Raw genomic sequence first — 16,699 nt, 5'->3', positions numbered from 1 at the left:
GAAACGGCCAGTTCTAGTCGAAATATTTGCGAATCACACCGTCGATAATGTGGGTGGCTAGTTATTTATTCAAAAAGTTCCGCGTTAAGTACCAGTTAACGAGACGGCTTGGAAAATATCGTTACCTGCATAGTTGCCCCTTTCTGCAATGTATCGGTTCTGGCGGAAGGAACATCCTTCCAACGCAATACCCCCATTACAGCCTGCCTCACCCAGCCCCTAGGAATGGTATTCCTCTCGCTGTCGGTGAATGTCCTCATCGGTGCTTATTTTTGTTTAAAAATTATTCGATGCCCGATCGTCCCGGACTACATAGTGAATGTTTTTAGACTTTTAAAACGCTCGAACGCGCTCATTCTTGCTCCTTTCGACCTATGAAACAGGTTCCAAGGTAAAACGCTGGTCATAAGTTGACGTTAATATCACACCTTAAAATAAATAAAGTGTGTCAAACGATCACCGTCGATATAAAAGAACGAAAAGTCTGGTCGTCCACACACTATACCCCGCACTACAATTTTTATTCTTAAATTAAATACAGTCACATATTTTTTTCGGTTAGCGTCGAAAAAATAATAAATAGTCAATTAGCGATCGAATTGGGTGTTTAATTTTCCCTTGCGGTATACCGCGAGGTCAAACCCGTACTCGACTAAGGCGCGAAAATTCCTCATCGAGCATCGAAACCAAACTGAACAGTCGAAGACCGAGAACACGTTGTTTCACCTAACCGACAGACGAACGGACCAATGTCTGTCACGGAAGGACCGTCGATCGGATGCAGTCGGCGACGCTCGGGATTTTAAATTTCGTGTTTGTTTTTTTTTTATTTGGCGCTCGGGGAAGTGTGGGTGGGAAATTACTGGTTTAAAGGGGGTAATGTTTCAATTTTTAACGCGACTCGCTCTATATTGATATTCAGTTAAGTCCGATTCAAAAATAAAATTTTGTTCGGAATGGAAATATTAATGGATGCGAAAAGTGAAAAGGGTTTAAAATGTGTGTACGTCGAAGTTACATATCAACCAGTTATATCTTTTAGGGTAAAATAATTCCATTGTCACATTTAATGCGAAAATTTTGTTTTGAATATACAGAGTGTTTTAGTGAAGTTAAGGTTTTAAAAACCAAATTATCCTGGCAGGTGCACTTTTAGACAATAAAATTAATAAAATGGATGTACAAACAGAAAGTCAACATAAATATTCATGAATGCTGCAATGCAATGCTGAATAGTTAGACTCCAGTTTGTTATTCGTGACAACAGTGATAAATATGTTTATAACAATTTCGCAAATTATTTAGATAATTTCATTATTGGATAACTTAAAATCAATTTAAGTAAAGCAACGCTGCTTCGAAATATCAAAAATTGGAACGGGGCTACAGAACAAGCGGAAAAACTCTCACATCTGTTTGGTAATAATGTATATTTAAGAATAAATTGTCCATGAGATGTCACTTAAATATTACGTCTTTCACATAAAATATTTTTATTTATTTATTTATTGTGTTACGATTAGTAGTGGGACTGATCAAATGGTCACTTCATAATTGCCTATTCCAATTCGATCAAAATGTTTTCAATTGTAGAGCGTTATCTGCCTTTAATTAAAAATAATATGTATTTCATAATAAATTATTATGCGTTTGTGATGTCCAATTTACCAATAACCAATCCTCTTCACGGAATATCCGAATACGATACTTGGCGACTCCGTTTAGTTCTCAAACGACGCGACGGCGATGTAACGCACAATATTAATATATAAATATAAAGTTCATTGTGTTTTTCAAATTATTTCGGTCAACTGAACGGTCAATTTCGCAACGCTACTTATAATCATTTAACTATTTATTTTATTTTTAGTAATCTATGGTCTAATAAAGTTATTAAAATTTCAATTTGGTGGAAAAAATCTCGCGTCAAATAAAAAAATTCTTTTCCTTCAATTCTAAAATTTCTCTTTTCTAGTTTTCGTAATATTGCACAACCGAAACATAAATAGTAAAAATATCTTGTAATAGAAGTTGGAGACAAATATGAAACCTCCAATTTAAAAATGGCTTAAGAAAAGTCCCATTAAATTTATTTTTTATTATATACTTTCAATTATTAATTTTATTTTGCAGGCGAGTTACCGAATAAACTGCGATTAGAACCGCTACCGCATATTAAAATATTTAAAACTTAGACAAAATAATGCTCCCTTAGTCTTAATAAAATGGATTTCCAAAAGAAATTAATTGCAAGATGGCAAAACAACAATAATTACACAAAGTCAAAGAAATTCTGAAGTCAATAGAGAGGACGGCGCCTAAAAATATCCAAATTAGCCCCAATCAGACATAATTGAACCATAAAACCTTGTTTGCAAGGAAACCTAATGTAAACATAGAACGAAACGAAGACCAAGACAAAACAAATTTTATTATATACCCAAAAACCGGGTGGCAACTCGATGACAACAAAACGCTTCCAAGGAACAAGCAGTTTTGTTATAAATATAGCATCGGCGGGGTTGTGTCAATCTAATTGCTACAAATACGTATTGTACCAAGTTGAACAAAAGCCTGAATCCATTACCATTTTCTTTGTTCTGTTAGATTTTTGGATTTTTTTTTTCAAATTTGTACTTACTTTTTTTTAGCGTGATGGATTTCAACCCAATTTGTTTTTTAAAACGATCCTGGTTTGTTGGAAGAGATCTATATAGACGTTTCGGACCTTTGTTGAACCATCTTCCAGATAAAAAAACGTTACATTTCCTTAGAAAAAAAAATCATAAGCGAAGCTAATTTTTACATTTTTTTAGATTTCTTAATTACCCGCTACCATATGGTCCTTTCGAATACAACGTTGTACCAGATAATAAAAAAACCTAAAACAATGTGTTCCTTTAGGTTTTTTTTGTATAGATTTAGTTTTGGTGTAAATATTTAATTTATTAAGGTAATCATTTTCATTTTTTTATAATTTATATTTTGGGTTGTTTGGTCAAATATCTCAATAGAAATTCCAACTCTCCAATCTTCCACTGCATCCCCAAGAAATATTCCACCGAAACCCGTAAAAATAATATAGAGGATTCCACTGCAAAAAAAAAGTTAGGATTTGCAGCCTTTGGCATAACAACCTACTCCAAAATCTAAGGTTGTGCACTGATCAGACGTGCACAAAGTGTCACCTTAAGATGTCAGCTTGGTTAACTATTGTGATGAGCCATTTCGGACTTTCCGATTTTGATTATGGCTTTACGTAAAGTTTAAAACACGTTGTTAAACTTCTTCAGTCACTCGTTTATTAAACACACTCCGCCCGTGCTAAATCGAACTCCTGACTAAGGTGGCGTTTATGGAACTCGCATAACAGAAGTATTAGTACTTTAAACGAAATTCCATATAAAGATGCGTTTGTGATTAAAATAGGTGACAACATTGCGTGTAATTATCCTGTCAATATATGGAGGACATCTGGTTCGCTATGAAACGGACTTTTTTTTCGGATCGCTTGGCACATGCCGTTTTCTACCTACGACGAAACCACCTGCCGTCCCAGGATATAAGGATGCAGCCGGTGTAAAAAGAGAACGAGAAAAAGGCACGAATCAAAATGTGTATGGCTGCATGGTGAACCTAAAAGTAATTCTTACCAAATTTCGATTAATGATGAACTGAAACTCGTTTCGTAGGACCGATGGAAATATACGCCAACAAAACGGTCTACGTTTGTAATTAGGTTACTCCCTTAACGGCTAATTAGTTTTCATATTGATCGCCCTAATATGCCAAGATAAGGTTAGCGTTTATCAGGACACGCATATGGGCGGATATTTTTCTAGTCCCGGAGTATGCTGTTTTTTAAGAAAATATTGTGCCAACATTAAACCGTTAATAAATGAGTATAACAAAGATGTGCGGAGATAATATGAATCAAAGATGGCAAATGTCAACATACGCATATTTGTGCAAGATTTTCACGTTGCGATGTACTAATGCAAGCAGCAAATCCCTACATCTCGCTTTTTTCCTTACTACTCCTACTTTAAAGCGTCGGAGCAACATTGTTGAGGTTGAGGTTTTGCCTAGGACGCGATGAAGTTATTCGTTTGCTCCACAAATTATTTATTACTTCATAGTGTTAGGTGTTATATAACTTTTATAAATGAATTGCTATTTATAAGTGGATTGTTCAAATAGTTTCCGACTAATAAATAACTAAATGAACGTAGGTCTTAACTATAATCATTCATTTGATATTCATAAATAATTGCTTCAATATAATCAAAGCCAAATTAAAACAATTTTTTTCTTAGATTCTCTCTTTTGACTGTCCTTTTTACCATATAGAACTTAAAGAAAATCAGCAAGATTGCAGCAATGTGTTTCCTGTCTTTCAAGGCGTCAGACAGACATATCTCACTTAGTGCAAAATACAATATAATTTTGTCTCGTTGAATGTTTTGGTTTTTATTAAAACAAAATCGAAAACTGATAGTGAGGACGAATAAAATGTATTTTGTAACCAAGCACCTACAACATTTAAAGTAAAATTGCAAGATTTTTTCCAAACCGTGCGTCCCAACGAAAATGAAACAAAACAAAGTTGTTTCGTGTTTTAACCGCTCTACCCCTAGTGTTGAAAGTGAGCGCCACTTAAAGTTTTTAAAAATTCAAAAATACGAAATGCTGTATTCTACAACATACTACGTCCGAGGGGTTTTAACTTTGGGTATGGAAAATATTTGCAATTTTCTCCTCGAAAACAAACCTTATTTCGTTTTTAGCTTTAAAAACAAAAAAATACTTGCGATCGCATTTTTCCGTTCTTAACTGAACAGACGGGAGTAGAAAATAGTATATTATGCAACAAGTGTGGTAAACGCCATTTGACTCACGTGTTTATTTGACACGAGCGGAGCGCAGCGGTGCGAGTTTTTAATAAACTAGTGAGTTAAAAAGTTTACCGAACGTGTTGCATACTATACTTTTTCTACGACGATCTAGCGTGCGGGAAACGTCACTTTACCACGTCAGTTTTATTTCCGAAGGATTAGGGCCACTTTCGGGATTTTACCATATGGGTTTGGGAGCAATCGAATGATTTCGGAGATATTTCCCTCGCATGGAATTTGACGTTTGTCAATTCTGACGGCCATGTCAGTGTTTGGCGAAAATGTACCCAAAAACTAACGGTCGTAGAAAAAGTATAGCATGCAACACGTTAGGTAAACTTTTTAAGTCACTCGTTTATTAAACACTCGCTCCGCTGCGCTCCGCTCGTGTCAAATCAACTCGTGCGTCAAATGGCGTTTGCCACACTTGTTGCATAATGTACTATTTTCTACTCCCGTCTGTTCAGTTAAGAACGAAAAAATGCGATCGCAAGTATTTTTTTGTTTTTAAAGCTAAAAACGAAGTAAGGTTTGTTTTCGAGGAGAAAATTGCAAATATTTTCCATACCCAAAGTTAAAACCCCTCGGACGTAGTATGTTGTAGAATACTATATAATACTACTTGTTGCATAATATACTATTTCTGGTGTTTGGCGGTATTTTTGAAAGCTTGTCTTGAGTAATTTCTAAAATATTTATTCGGAAATGCGTTAGTGTTGACAGGACACTGGCATCTAAAAAGCCGTATTCATACAAATCCAGATGAGAAAGAAATTCTTACTTATCTCCAAAAAAGCTGTACAGAAGCGAGCCTTTTAATATCCCCCTGAAGCTGTGATCTCGATTTACCTGTTTCGAGTAAATAAAAATTGTGTTTTGGAGTCTGTCAAAACGCGGTTTTATGTGTTCCTCAAAAAATTACACCTATACGGCGAAACTCAAGTATTTAAGTAAGTCATTGTGTATTTAAATTTTCTAAAGACAAGCATCATATTCAACAACGTATTCGCATCTACTTTCTCCGTTAAACATCCCATTTTTTAGCGGAACGTCCTTTTACGTCAAATACAGTCAGCGGATGAGCAGACAAACAATCTCATTATGAGCTTATTATTTTCCCGTTATTTATCATCAATTCTTTCGAAACGAGCGCGCCATCTTGCCGGAGAAACTTCGCCTAAGTATAGTAACTGTTTCAGATACGCGTACGTGTAAAAGATATTTTAGATTTTAGATCGGCAAATAATCTGACCTAGATTATTCACTGCGTAAGTGCAAGTGAACGGAATACGTGTTTTGTTTAGCTAAGACTACCGGCTGTGTTTCCTTTCGAATTTTAAGAAATGTAATTGTCTAGCGAGCCCGCGTGGGATTTTATACATTTTTTTTTACAACGCTTGAACTAAAATTATTGTTCTCATTCTCTGATGAATTTAAATTTCACCGAAACATTTATCGAAGCAAGGAAACAAAATAGAAAATCTAGAATGACGGGAACAAAATCCGGAATAAAACCCAAAAAGTACTGAATGAAATCCAAATCCCTCTTAGATTATGGTCACACTACACCCGGAGGATACGGTCTTTGCGGTCTGTCAAATATGGTTTCCTATGTGCCCGGGGGGAATTATTTTTAAACCCCAATGCGATGTTGCCAGTAGGAGGAAATAGTCTAGTCAGAGAAGATATCAAAAATTTTGGAGTTTATTTCAGATATAGCGCTTCTTGCAATACAATTTTATATTTTGCTTGAAAAGCGCAGTTAACGTTATGTTTAAAGTCCAAGCTTTTCTTTGCTTTGTCCCAGCGACTTTGAATCGGCGTAGGTAAGTGGTAAAAATAGCGAATTCTATTGAATAACACAAATGCAAATGCACCGCGCGGTTTGTCACTCGGAATAATTGAAATAAACTTTTGAATCTTTGCATGGTTAGTAAACACCTGGAGTAACGAGAAGTCCCGTGCATGTACAAAATAGCAAATGCGGCGACAGCATCGCAACGGCCTGCTGCGTCTACTGAGTCACATCCAAGTCTAATAATATCAGTGTCGGTCGGAATTTCTGGATATCTTGGAAGAAAACGGGACGCAGCCGAAATTGGGAGTATTAATAATACTTTCTTTTTGGTAAAATATTAAATTTACCGAGTTCCCGGACAAGTGTACCTGGAGAGGCTGTTTCTTAACGACGGTCAAGCCTAGAAATTTCCAAAAAAAATGCTGTCTGGAAATTGGGACCATATATTTTATGGTGACAAACATTTGTCCCGGAATGAATTTTTGCCGAGATGTTAAATTTAAAAAAATGTTATCATTTTTATATGAAACATCTTTTAAACTTGTTTAGGTGTTTTTTGACATTAAGTATTTTTCGGAAGTTGATTACATTTTTTACAACTTTCAATAATTTTAACTTTTGACGTAGCTAAACCTCATCTTGCAGACTGCTTTCAATTAATCCAACGTAATCATTCCAAGAATGATATACGGAGTCGATCAAAATTTGTTTTTATTCTCAAAAACAGCTTTTAGTGTGCTTTCAAAACCAACTAGAACAATAGAAAAATGAAAGATACATACGGTCACAAGTGTTTTAAAATTGTAAAATTTCATTTATTTCCGTTTGCCACCCTATTTTACTATTGATGCAGAATTTTGCTTTCCACATAAAAGAGGTGACCCTGTAACCTTATTTATATATTATAGAAAAATTAAAAACTCCCAAAATATAAAAAAAAACATATATCCATTTTAGTTCAAAAAAGTAATGTAAAATGAATCGAAAGTTTTGGGAAATATTACAGCATGGCTTGAATTTTGACGTTTGTCAATTCTGACAGTCATGTTAGTGAATGTATTCGTGTTGTTTTGCAAAAACATACCCAAAAACTAACGGACGTAGAAAAAGTATTGTATGCAACACGTTTGTTAAAATTTTTAAGTCCCTCATTAATTAAACACTCGCTCAGCTGCGCTCAGCTCGTGCCAATTAAACTCGTGACACAAATGCCGTTTACCATACTTGTTGCATAATATATTATTAAGTGAGATATTTTTACTTCACCTTGTCCTTCTCCTTCTTCTCACGCTTTATCTGAATATCTGAATTATCTGAATAGCTCGGTGGAGGTAGCACCATACCATTTGCAAAGGTTTGCCAACCAGGAGATTCTCCTACCGGGGCACCCTTTTCCTTCTACTTTGCCCTGCATAATGTTTTGTAATACGCGATATTTATTTTCATTTCTCATGATGTGCCCAAAGTATTTAAGTCCAAGGTATCTTCAGGATTCTACTGCAAATCGACATCTCAAAGGCATTAATTCGTTTCCCCATAGCCTCCGATATTGTCCAACTCTCCACTCCATATAGAAGCACCAGCTCCAAACTGAGGTCTCTATTGGTGAGTACGTTTTTCATTGCAGGAAAGTGATTCGAGCTTTTTCTATGCGACATTTGATATCCACAGAACGATTTCATGCTTCAGACAGAGTGCTTCCTAAATAACTGAATTTTTTAACCCTTTCGACGACTTCGTTATTGATGGGCAGTTCTGTATATGGTGGAGTTTTGCTGATTGCCGTGTGCTTTGTCTGTCTGGCATTAAATTGTAGACCATACTCGTTGCTGGTAATATTAAGAGACCTAACTAGTTCTTGTAGGTTCTCCAAACTGTCAAAACAGCGTCGTCGGCGTAACGGATTTTGCTTAAATTTTCTCCATTTTCCACTCCGAATTCCATCCAACGCTCTCCTAAAGATGTCCTCAGAGTAGAGGTTGAATAGCTGTACACATCCCTGTCTTACTACCCGACGAATTTTAACTATTGTAAATTTTAATCAAGAATTGTGTGTGTTCTGAGACAATCTTCTTCCATGTCTTTTCGTAATTTCCCTGGTATGTCGTCTGAGCCCAGTGCTTTTCAACTTTTTGCGGTCTTGAAAGCGTATTGTACCTCTGGAATGGTTGTAGCTGGACCTTCTGCATTTATGGATACTGTTTTTTAGGGTCGTGTGTCATCACTAAATGGATTCATAATATATTTCTACCACACTCTTAATTTTTCTCCCACTTCATAAACTAGGTTGCCACTTCGATCTTGTATGTTTCCAGGCGTTCTTTTCCTATATCTACCAGGCGCTTCTTTTATCTTTTTGTGTAAATTAAAGGTGTTACGTCGTTTACTCAGGTCTTCTATTTTTTGAAATCTATCGCTCATCCATTCCTCTTCAGCAGGTCTAATTTATGTTCTGATGTTTCTGTGAAGTCTCTTGTATAACACATAGTTTTGTGTTTTAGCCAATCTCCAGTGCTCCATTAAGTTTAGCATATGTTGTGTCATGCAAGGGTTTTTGGTTAATGTTTAGTGTTCATTAGGGGATCTTTGGTCTTAAGCAGTGTATTCTTTAGAACACACCAAACATCTTCCACTTCCGCTTCCTCTGTAATCTCGATGTTATTTATTTCTGCGCTGTGATCTTACCGATGTCCAATTATAATAAAATAATCAAAATTCAAGCGGTGTAGTAATATTTCCAAAAACTTCCGATTGCTCCCAAACCGAAAATGTCCGAAGTGGCTCGGATCCATTGGAAAGGGAACTCACGCGGTAAAGGGGAACTTTCCGCACGCTAGATTGGTGAGAGTAGAGTGAGAGTAGAAAAATAAAATTAAAAAATTACAACCAAAGTGGTTCAAAATTTTTACTTTTATTCAATTTTCCTTCTTCAGTAGGCCCGTGTTTTGATCCGGACCCTCCAAGATTGCTAATGCCATCATTGATTCTTGCTTTTAAGATGTTAATTAAACGAAGCGTCTATTCATGGACCACGTTTATCATCGGCCGTTCGGAAGCGAGTAAGTAGTACGCTTCCATATTCGGTTTTGCGTTGTTACGCAAACAAGAAATCGATAAATCATATGAAATGAAAACCAAAAGCGGTTTTATATCTCGCCAGAGTGCAGGCCGCTCGAAAGATTTTCATTTCAGACAAAAGGCAAATGAGATGCACGTTTTGTTTCAGGCAACGGAATTGCCGTTTCAAAATTGCTTTTGAAATGATGAAACCACGCCGAACGCGAACTTATATTATGTTCCACGCTGTCCTACCAAAAACTATCGAGACAAGAAATGTATCGAAACCATCCATAATCGCCTAAATTACGATGGAACTAAAGGAGTCTTTCTCCACCAAATTTGAAAAATAGAAAACTTCTAAACCGACATGTTTCGACAAAATGGTGATCATGGGGGTTTTATTAAAACTAAAAAGGAGAACAATAATTAATTCAAGGAAAAGCTGCTGTTCGAACGGTAGACCTCCATGAAATTAAAAAAAAAATCACCAGAATGTTTGCTAGATACCCAGGTTATTAATGTAGATACCGATACTAGATTCCTACACATTTCAAGCTAAGTTTAAAAGACTAGAATATCTTTTGGAAATTTTTGAGATTAACAAGGCCATTAATATTAAATTAAATTAAATTAAATTAAATTAAAAAGATTATCCTTGTCAACATTTTTTAAATTCTTTAAAATGCAAATACTGACTAGTATTCTTACTGATAACTATTACAAATTTCCTTACGGAAAGTAGAGTGATGATGTTTCTTAAGCATTTAAGTGTTACTGTTATTGGGACTAAACTGCACCAACGGTAAATGAAGGGGATGCCTAATTTTGAATAACAATTACTTCAACATGCGGATGTTGAATTTTCAGCTAATGGTGCAAAGCAAATGCGTCAATCGTATGGGATTTTTAAAAGATGCGTTATGCGGAGTGTAACGGTAAGGCATCCAAACAATTCAAGAGTCTCTTCCCCGAAACCTTTTTCAAATTTTTTCCTAAAAAATGGACATTTTTTGCTGTCTTGTATTAACATGCATAAGGGGGTTTAAAAAAGGATCCAGCATCACCGACCCTTAGACCAATATAGCTGGCCAAAATTAGGCAACCTGGGTGTCACTTCATTTGAAGTTCAGTTTATTTGAAGCGAAGCGTGCTCAAAAGATCGTCTCTTTAATTGATGTAGATTAAGTCGTATCGGAAAGCGCTGTTAATAAAAAATTAACGGAGCTCAACACACGCCAAAACTTTCGAAGGCGCCGATCACGATCCGACCCAGTTTATTCCAAACTGCACAGTCGATCTTTCCGCAACTCTACATCGGCAACGGGTGCAACGATTCTTGTGAAACTTTCATGTATCTGTTACGTTTCGAGACATATTTATGGGCGAAGTCGTCTGCCCGCTTCCTTTTTTTCAACGTTCCGGGTGAAATAAAACCCCAAGCTTCCCGGGGTGCAAAAGTGAGATATCGGACGTGAGCTACTTGCGCGGAGAGCTTTTAAATAAATGCTAAAACCCCAAACGGAATAAAATGTTTGCCTCCCTCGTATGGAGTAAATATTTTCTGGCATTACTACTAGCCGTCTTTTGCTATTGTAAAACTTGCCTCGCTTTCCTATCACGCCATTGCCATTCCAGATCACTGATTGATTATGTAGGTACATGCAAAGTGCAATTTCTTCATTTTTACTTGAATAATAATTAATGTGAGTTAGGTTTGTAACTAGAACCCCCAACCATCAAACTTTATAATTTTGTTTCCTAAAACCGAATTGTTTAGGAGTAATGGTACATTTAAAAAAGCCCCTTTAAGGTTAGGGTTAGAGTTCGGATAAACGCCCATGTTAAATAATAAATAATTCACGGACTATTGAACTTCTTTGTCTAAAAAAAAAACGAGGAACTTCACCTCTGTCACGTGATAGTTATAGACCCCTCCCGGATGATAAATTAGTGCAAACTCCTGTTCGCTTTAAACACAATTACCTGTACGTCCGCGCCGTTACTTATTTAGTATTCCAAGCGAACCTTACAGAACTTCATAAGGTAATTACAGCTGAGTGCGTTTCGAGATATATTGCCGAAGTTTGAGTTCCGAGTGTTAGGCAAACAAGCTCAAAAGCTTTTCCCGTTAATGGCACCTGTTCAGCATTTTTACCGCTTTTCAAAAACTACATATTTGCCTGCATCTCACTTCAATATACTTCTGACAAGAAAATGGATGGAGTTAATAGGAGTTAATATTTCCTAATTCTAATGACGGGTCTAGATTAAAAAAACATCACTTCAGAGGAAAATTAACAACTTTTCGATAAGTTAATAATTTAAAATTAAAATTTTCGAAATCTTCCATGGAAAACAATTTCCTATTTCCTATTTTAATTTTTAATCTTACATTTTAACAGCGAGTTTTTTTTTGCCTATTAGACATCTTGTAATATAAACTGTATGCAACAAAAAACTACATTTTAAAAAGTCCAGCCAGTCGTGAAGATATTTCAAATAGGGTCACCATCTTTGCGTTTCGTTCATTGATGATGATGTTGATTTCTTCGAAAACAGACCTTTTTCCGAAAGTTGTATAGAGTGGGCCGTTTATCTTGGGACGCCACCTTATCTCAGAAACTATAGGGGATGGAGCTAAAAGTTAAATACAAAACTTAATTGAGGAATTACAAACCTTTAATTTATTTTAATTTTGTATATACAGAGTGTATAGTAAGACTATGGTAAACTATGAACTGGTAAATCATAGTGGTAGGCCGCACTTTAGCACTTGTTCTGTTCAAACACCGTCATAGCCACCTGACTTACACTAACTGAACTTATTTTTTTTTAATTCTATACAAAATTCTAGACATATAATGTTCTATACTTAATTCTAACCGTTTTTGACATTTTTTATTTTTTATGCGAAAACTGACGTTTGCAAGACGCAAAATATATGCCAAATGCTTCATTCGGAAACTTTTGTTTCACTTGTGTAAGTTTGGTTGTAGACAAAGGACTCGAATAAAGGATTTCATAAGAAATTTCGATAAATATTAATACAGGCTACGTCAAAAATAAGATTAAGAATGAAATTTAAAAAGCTGCCAAACTACCTATTTTTTATAATCTTGTGATATTTAGCATTACAAATTAAGGCAATTTACGCGTATATGCTTAAATTTTTTACTTTTTGAAATATTTACATTTAAACATTTGTCTATCACAAATAATATACTGTTGCCATATAAGTTTAGTTAGCGTAAAGTGGCTATAACCTCGTTTGAACAAAACAAGTGCTAGAACGCTGCCTCCTTGGACGCGTGTTTTGTTGTTGATTACTGTCATAAGTCAAATATTTTTTGACAAATTATTTGTTTATTTATTTATCGTTTATAAATTTAATTTATTCGCTTGCTTGTGTATCATGTTTACCACAGAGGAAAAGATTGATATGTCAGAAAGTTATATCATTAGATTACATAACAAAATTTCGACTAAAGAGGCGCCTAGAAAAAAGATCTTCGACAGGATTAGCAAACACTTTAGAACATATGGAAGAAAGAAAAAAACAGACGACGTCATATTTTGAATGATGAAGACCAACTTAATATGTCGTTGCATGTTACAGATACCCCTGAAGATTCAACCCTAAATGCGTCTTTAGATCTAGATGTCAAAAGAACAACGCTTCGAACGTGCCTTCACATAAACAACTGAAACTCCTATAAATTCCATACAGTGCAGAAATTAGGACAACGGGATTACAGCATCAGGTTAGATTTTTGCAACATTCTTTTCAGAAAATATATTTACTAATACTATTTACAACCTCGCCTAAAATTTTTAATCGAAGAAATATCCATTACCGGAGCAACAGAAATAATAAAAAACATATGGAAGTTACAAGATCAAAGCATGGAGGTCCGGAATAATAGGTCGTATTTTTGAACAGCCTACAGCTTTTAAATAGTATTCATCCCATTGTTGAAAATGATGCGCTTTAAAGAGAACGAAGAAATTTAATTTGGAGGTAGGATGGCGCTCCTTATCACAGAAGACAAGAAATTAGCACCTATTTGCGCACTGCACACTACAGAGAACACTTAAAAATAAAGTTTACAAACACAAACCGTAAGCTGCCGAGGAACTCAAACGTCGGATAAGAGAGAATGTTTCAATGGGTTAGAAATGGTATTCTGTATTTAGAAACGCTTTATACTACTTATATTACTCAAAGTGTTACAATAATTATTATCCTTTGTAAGATATTAATTTTTTATTGATCGTTCGTTTATAAAATATTCACCAACCCTATCTCGTATCTTTTGATGTTGATAAGGGCATCGGCAAGATTATGGTCGACTATGAACTGGTAAATCATAGTGGCAGGCAGCACTTTAGCACTTGTTTTGTTCAAACGCCGTTATAGCCACCTGACTTACACTAACTGAACTTATATAAAAGTCCATAGACCAATGTTTAAAAGAAAATATTTCAAAAAGTAAAAATATTAGGCACATACAACCTTATATAAAATTGTCTTGATTTTTAATGCTAAATATGACAATATTGTAAATATAGATAGTTTAGCCTTTTTAATTTCATTTTTAATCCTATATTTCGTCTACCCTGTATTAATATGTATCGAAATTTCTTACCAACCAAACTTACTTAAATGAAACAATAAATGCTTCAGAATGACTAAATTGGCAGATATTTTATGTCTTGCAAACGTATATTTTTAGGTATATAGAATTAGGTATAGGACATTATACACAAAATATGTCTAGAATTTTGAAAAAGGAAGTAATGTACGTCCACGAAAAAGCACCCTGTGTCGGCAAAATGCAAATATATTAAAAGTTACTAATACCTCAATTAACTTTTGTATTTAACTTTTGGCTCCATCTGCTATAGTTTCTGAGATAAGGTAGCGTCCCAAGATAAACCTCACCGCTCACCCTATACAGCATATCTTGTAGTGTTATGTTTTGTTTTCCAATATTTCCTCGAATAAATAAATAGGACACTCGCAAGAGTGTTATTTCCGAATATCTTCGGAAGTTTTCTAGTTTCCCACATTATTGGCCCGTAAATCCATAAACTTTTCTTCTTAAGCAGCGCATCCTTATCATGGGCATACTGCATAAGTATGCCTTTAAACTACTTCATAAAACAAAGTGCAGCCATTCCTGGATTGCACATCGGTGCACGCAATTCGGTTTCGAATGATATTGCCTTATAAAGAAAACTATATGGCTGCCATTTGTTTCGTTTGACATCGGTTGCGGCGAAGGAGCGAGCGGCGCCTCCATTTAAATTTATTCCCTAAATCTTCATTTATATTCATTTCATTTGTTTCCGTGAGTTTTTCGCTGTCACGCTTCATTTGTTTTGTTCGGCTTCCGTAGAATCTCTTCTAAAATATCGACTAATACATTTCAATTTGATCAACTTACACTGACTTGCAACACACGTGTTTGTCAACTCAAACCACAACTCATAATGCCAATCGAAAGATGCTAAGTGTTTTTATTGGCTAACACTTTGATAAATTACAGTAAATGGCCAAGAGGAAGCTTGTATCCCATTAATAGTATAACATTGTTTTATACCTAAATATTTAATATAGACCTGGACAGTGAGATACTCTGGAATGGAATTATAGGTCTTTTTATTTATTTTTTTTTAATACTTGGAATCTGGAAGCAAACCAAACATTGTACTCAAAGCTAAGGATACAACACCACCAATTATTCAATTATTTAATATTCTAACGTTTTCTGTAATTTTACTTTTCACAGAAAGTTAGGTACTAATCTAATAAAATAATATTTATATTCAAATAAAAAAAGTTGTTTATCCATTTTTGTTCATTAAAAATATTATTCAAAAGAACAAGTAATTCTAAGGACCTTTATATGTCAGAAAATAATGGACAATCGATATATTTTCAATTATATCTGCAGGATGGCAAGTTCAAAACGCCATAATTCACTTATAAAGTAAAACGGCGGTGCCAAATAATTAAATTCGATTCGCCGCTACTGTTTTTAATTGCACACAAATAAACGGTATTATTTGTTTAACTAAAACGGTTAATTTGATTGAAACGTTTATTTTACTTCGATTGCGACAGATTTCAATATTCGGTAGTTCAGGAATAAAACAGTCGATTGTCATTTAATAGGATCGTGTTCGGGATTCGAACCATATGAGGTATTTCCCATTTTATCGTTTTGATAAAATAAACGTGAAAATATCGGATTTTAGGACATTGTTTCCCATCTGACATCATTTGTTCAAGTCTATAAATAAAATAATTTTCAAGCGAAACGTGTAATATTCCACCATTAAGGCGATGTTACTTACAAAGCGGTAAATTTTGCTTGTTCAACGCCTTAAATGACGCTCAATTATAAACATTAGGTTACGCAAGTCCAGATTTAACGTTCTAATCATACTTCTTCGAAATATTACAAGATCTAGTCTAATTGTTTTGTAGATTTACAGAACATGTGGCATGAAGTCATTATAATTACAAACAATTACGGAAAACTATAATATATAATATAATATAATATAATAAGTCGCCTACTTGTAAAATGCATCTAATTTTAATAAGTATTTCCTCTGGTGCTTCATAGGGTTGTTTTGTTGTAGTATTATAAGTATGTAATTCGTACACAGTCTCAATCCTCTTTTCTTCTTCCTATATCTTGACTACTTTTGCGTCATCTATTTATTTATTGTTATCGATTTTCTACAGTTTTAAGTTAGATTTATTATAACATTGTTTAGAAATTTTCATATCAAAAGCTCTTCACCTATGTTATACTGATTTCGTATTGAAATTACATTACATTTCAAATATGCATGCCAATAGTAAGCAATATTTATATAGAACAAGAACTGTCCCAAATTAATATAACTTAGTATATATTGGTTGCTATGAACT

The 16,699-nt window shown here is 34.7% G+C and overlaps 1 protein-coding gene across 7 annotated transcripts in view; it reads right to left on the bottom strand.

Annotated features, from left to right (window-relative positions):
- Window positions 1–16,699, bottom strand: part of LOC132699106 (rap1 GTPase-activating protein 1) — a 373,626-nt gene that overhangs the window by 107,707 nt on the left and 249,220 nt on the right. Inside the window, exons 1-2 of one of the 7 annotated variants that reach the window (XM_060665602.1) lie at window positions 429–699; window positions 126–372 (exon numbers count right to left, since the gene is read on the bottom strand). The exons of 5 other annotated variants lie outside the window; for them this stretch is intronic. In XM_060665602.1, coding sequence (XP_060521585.1) covers window positions 126–260 — 135 coding nt within the window. In that variant the 5' untranslated portion in view covers window positions 261–372; window positions 429–699. Of the gene's footprint in view, window positions 1–125; window positions 700–16,699 lie in introns of those variants that run through there. One more of the 7 variants, XM_060665601.1, reaches the window with a different exon arrangement.

The sequence above is a fragment of the Cylas formicarius genome, unplaced genomic scaffold (assembly GCF_029955315.1).
Source record: "Cylas formicarius isolate icCylForm1 unplaced genomic scaffold, icCylForm1.1 PGA_scaffold_3__17_contigs__length_32017465, whole genome shotgun sequence".
Classification (NCBI taxonomy): domain Eukaryota; kingdom Metazoa; phylum Arthropoda; class Insecta; order Coleoptera; family Brentidae; genus Cylas; species Cylas formicarius.
This window is presented reverse-complemented; position numbering and strand designations above follow the sequence as displayed.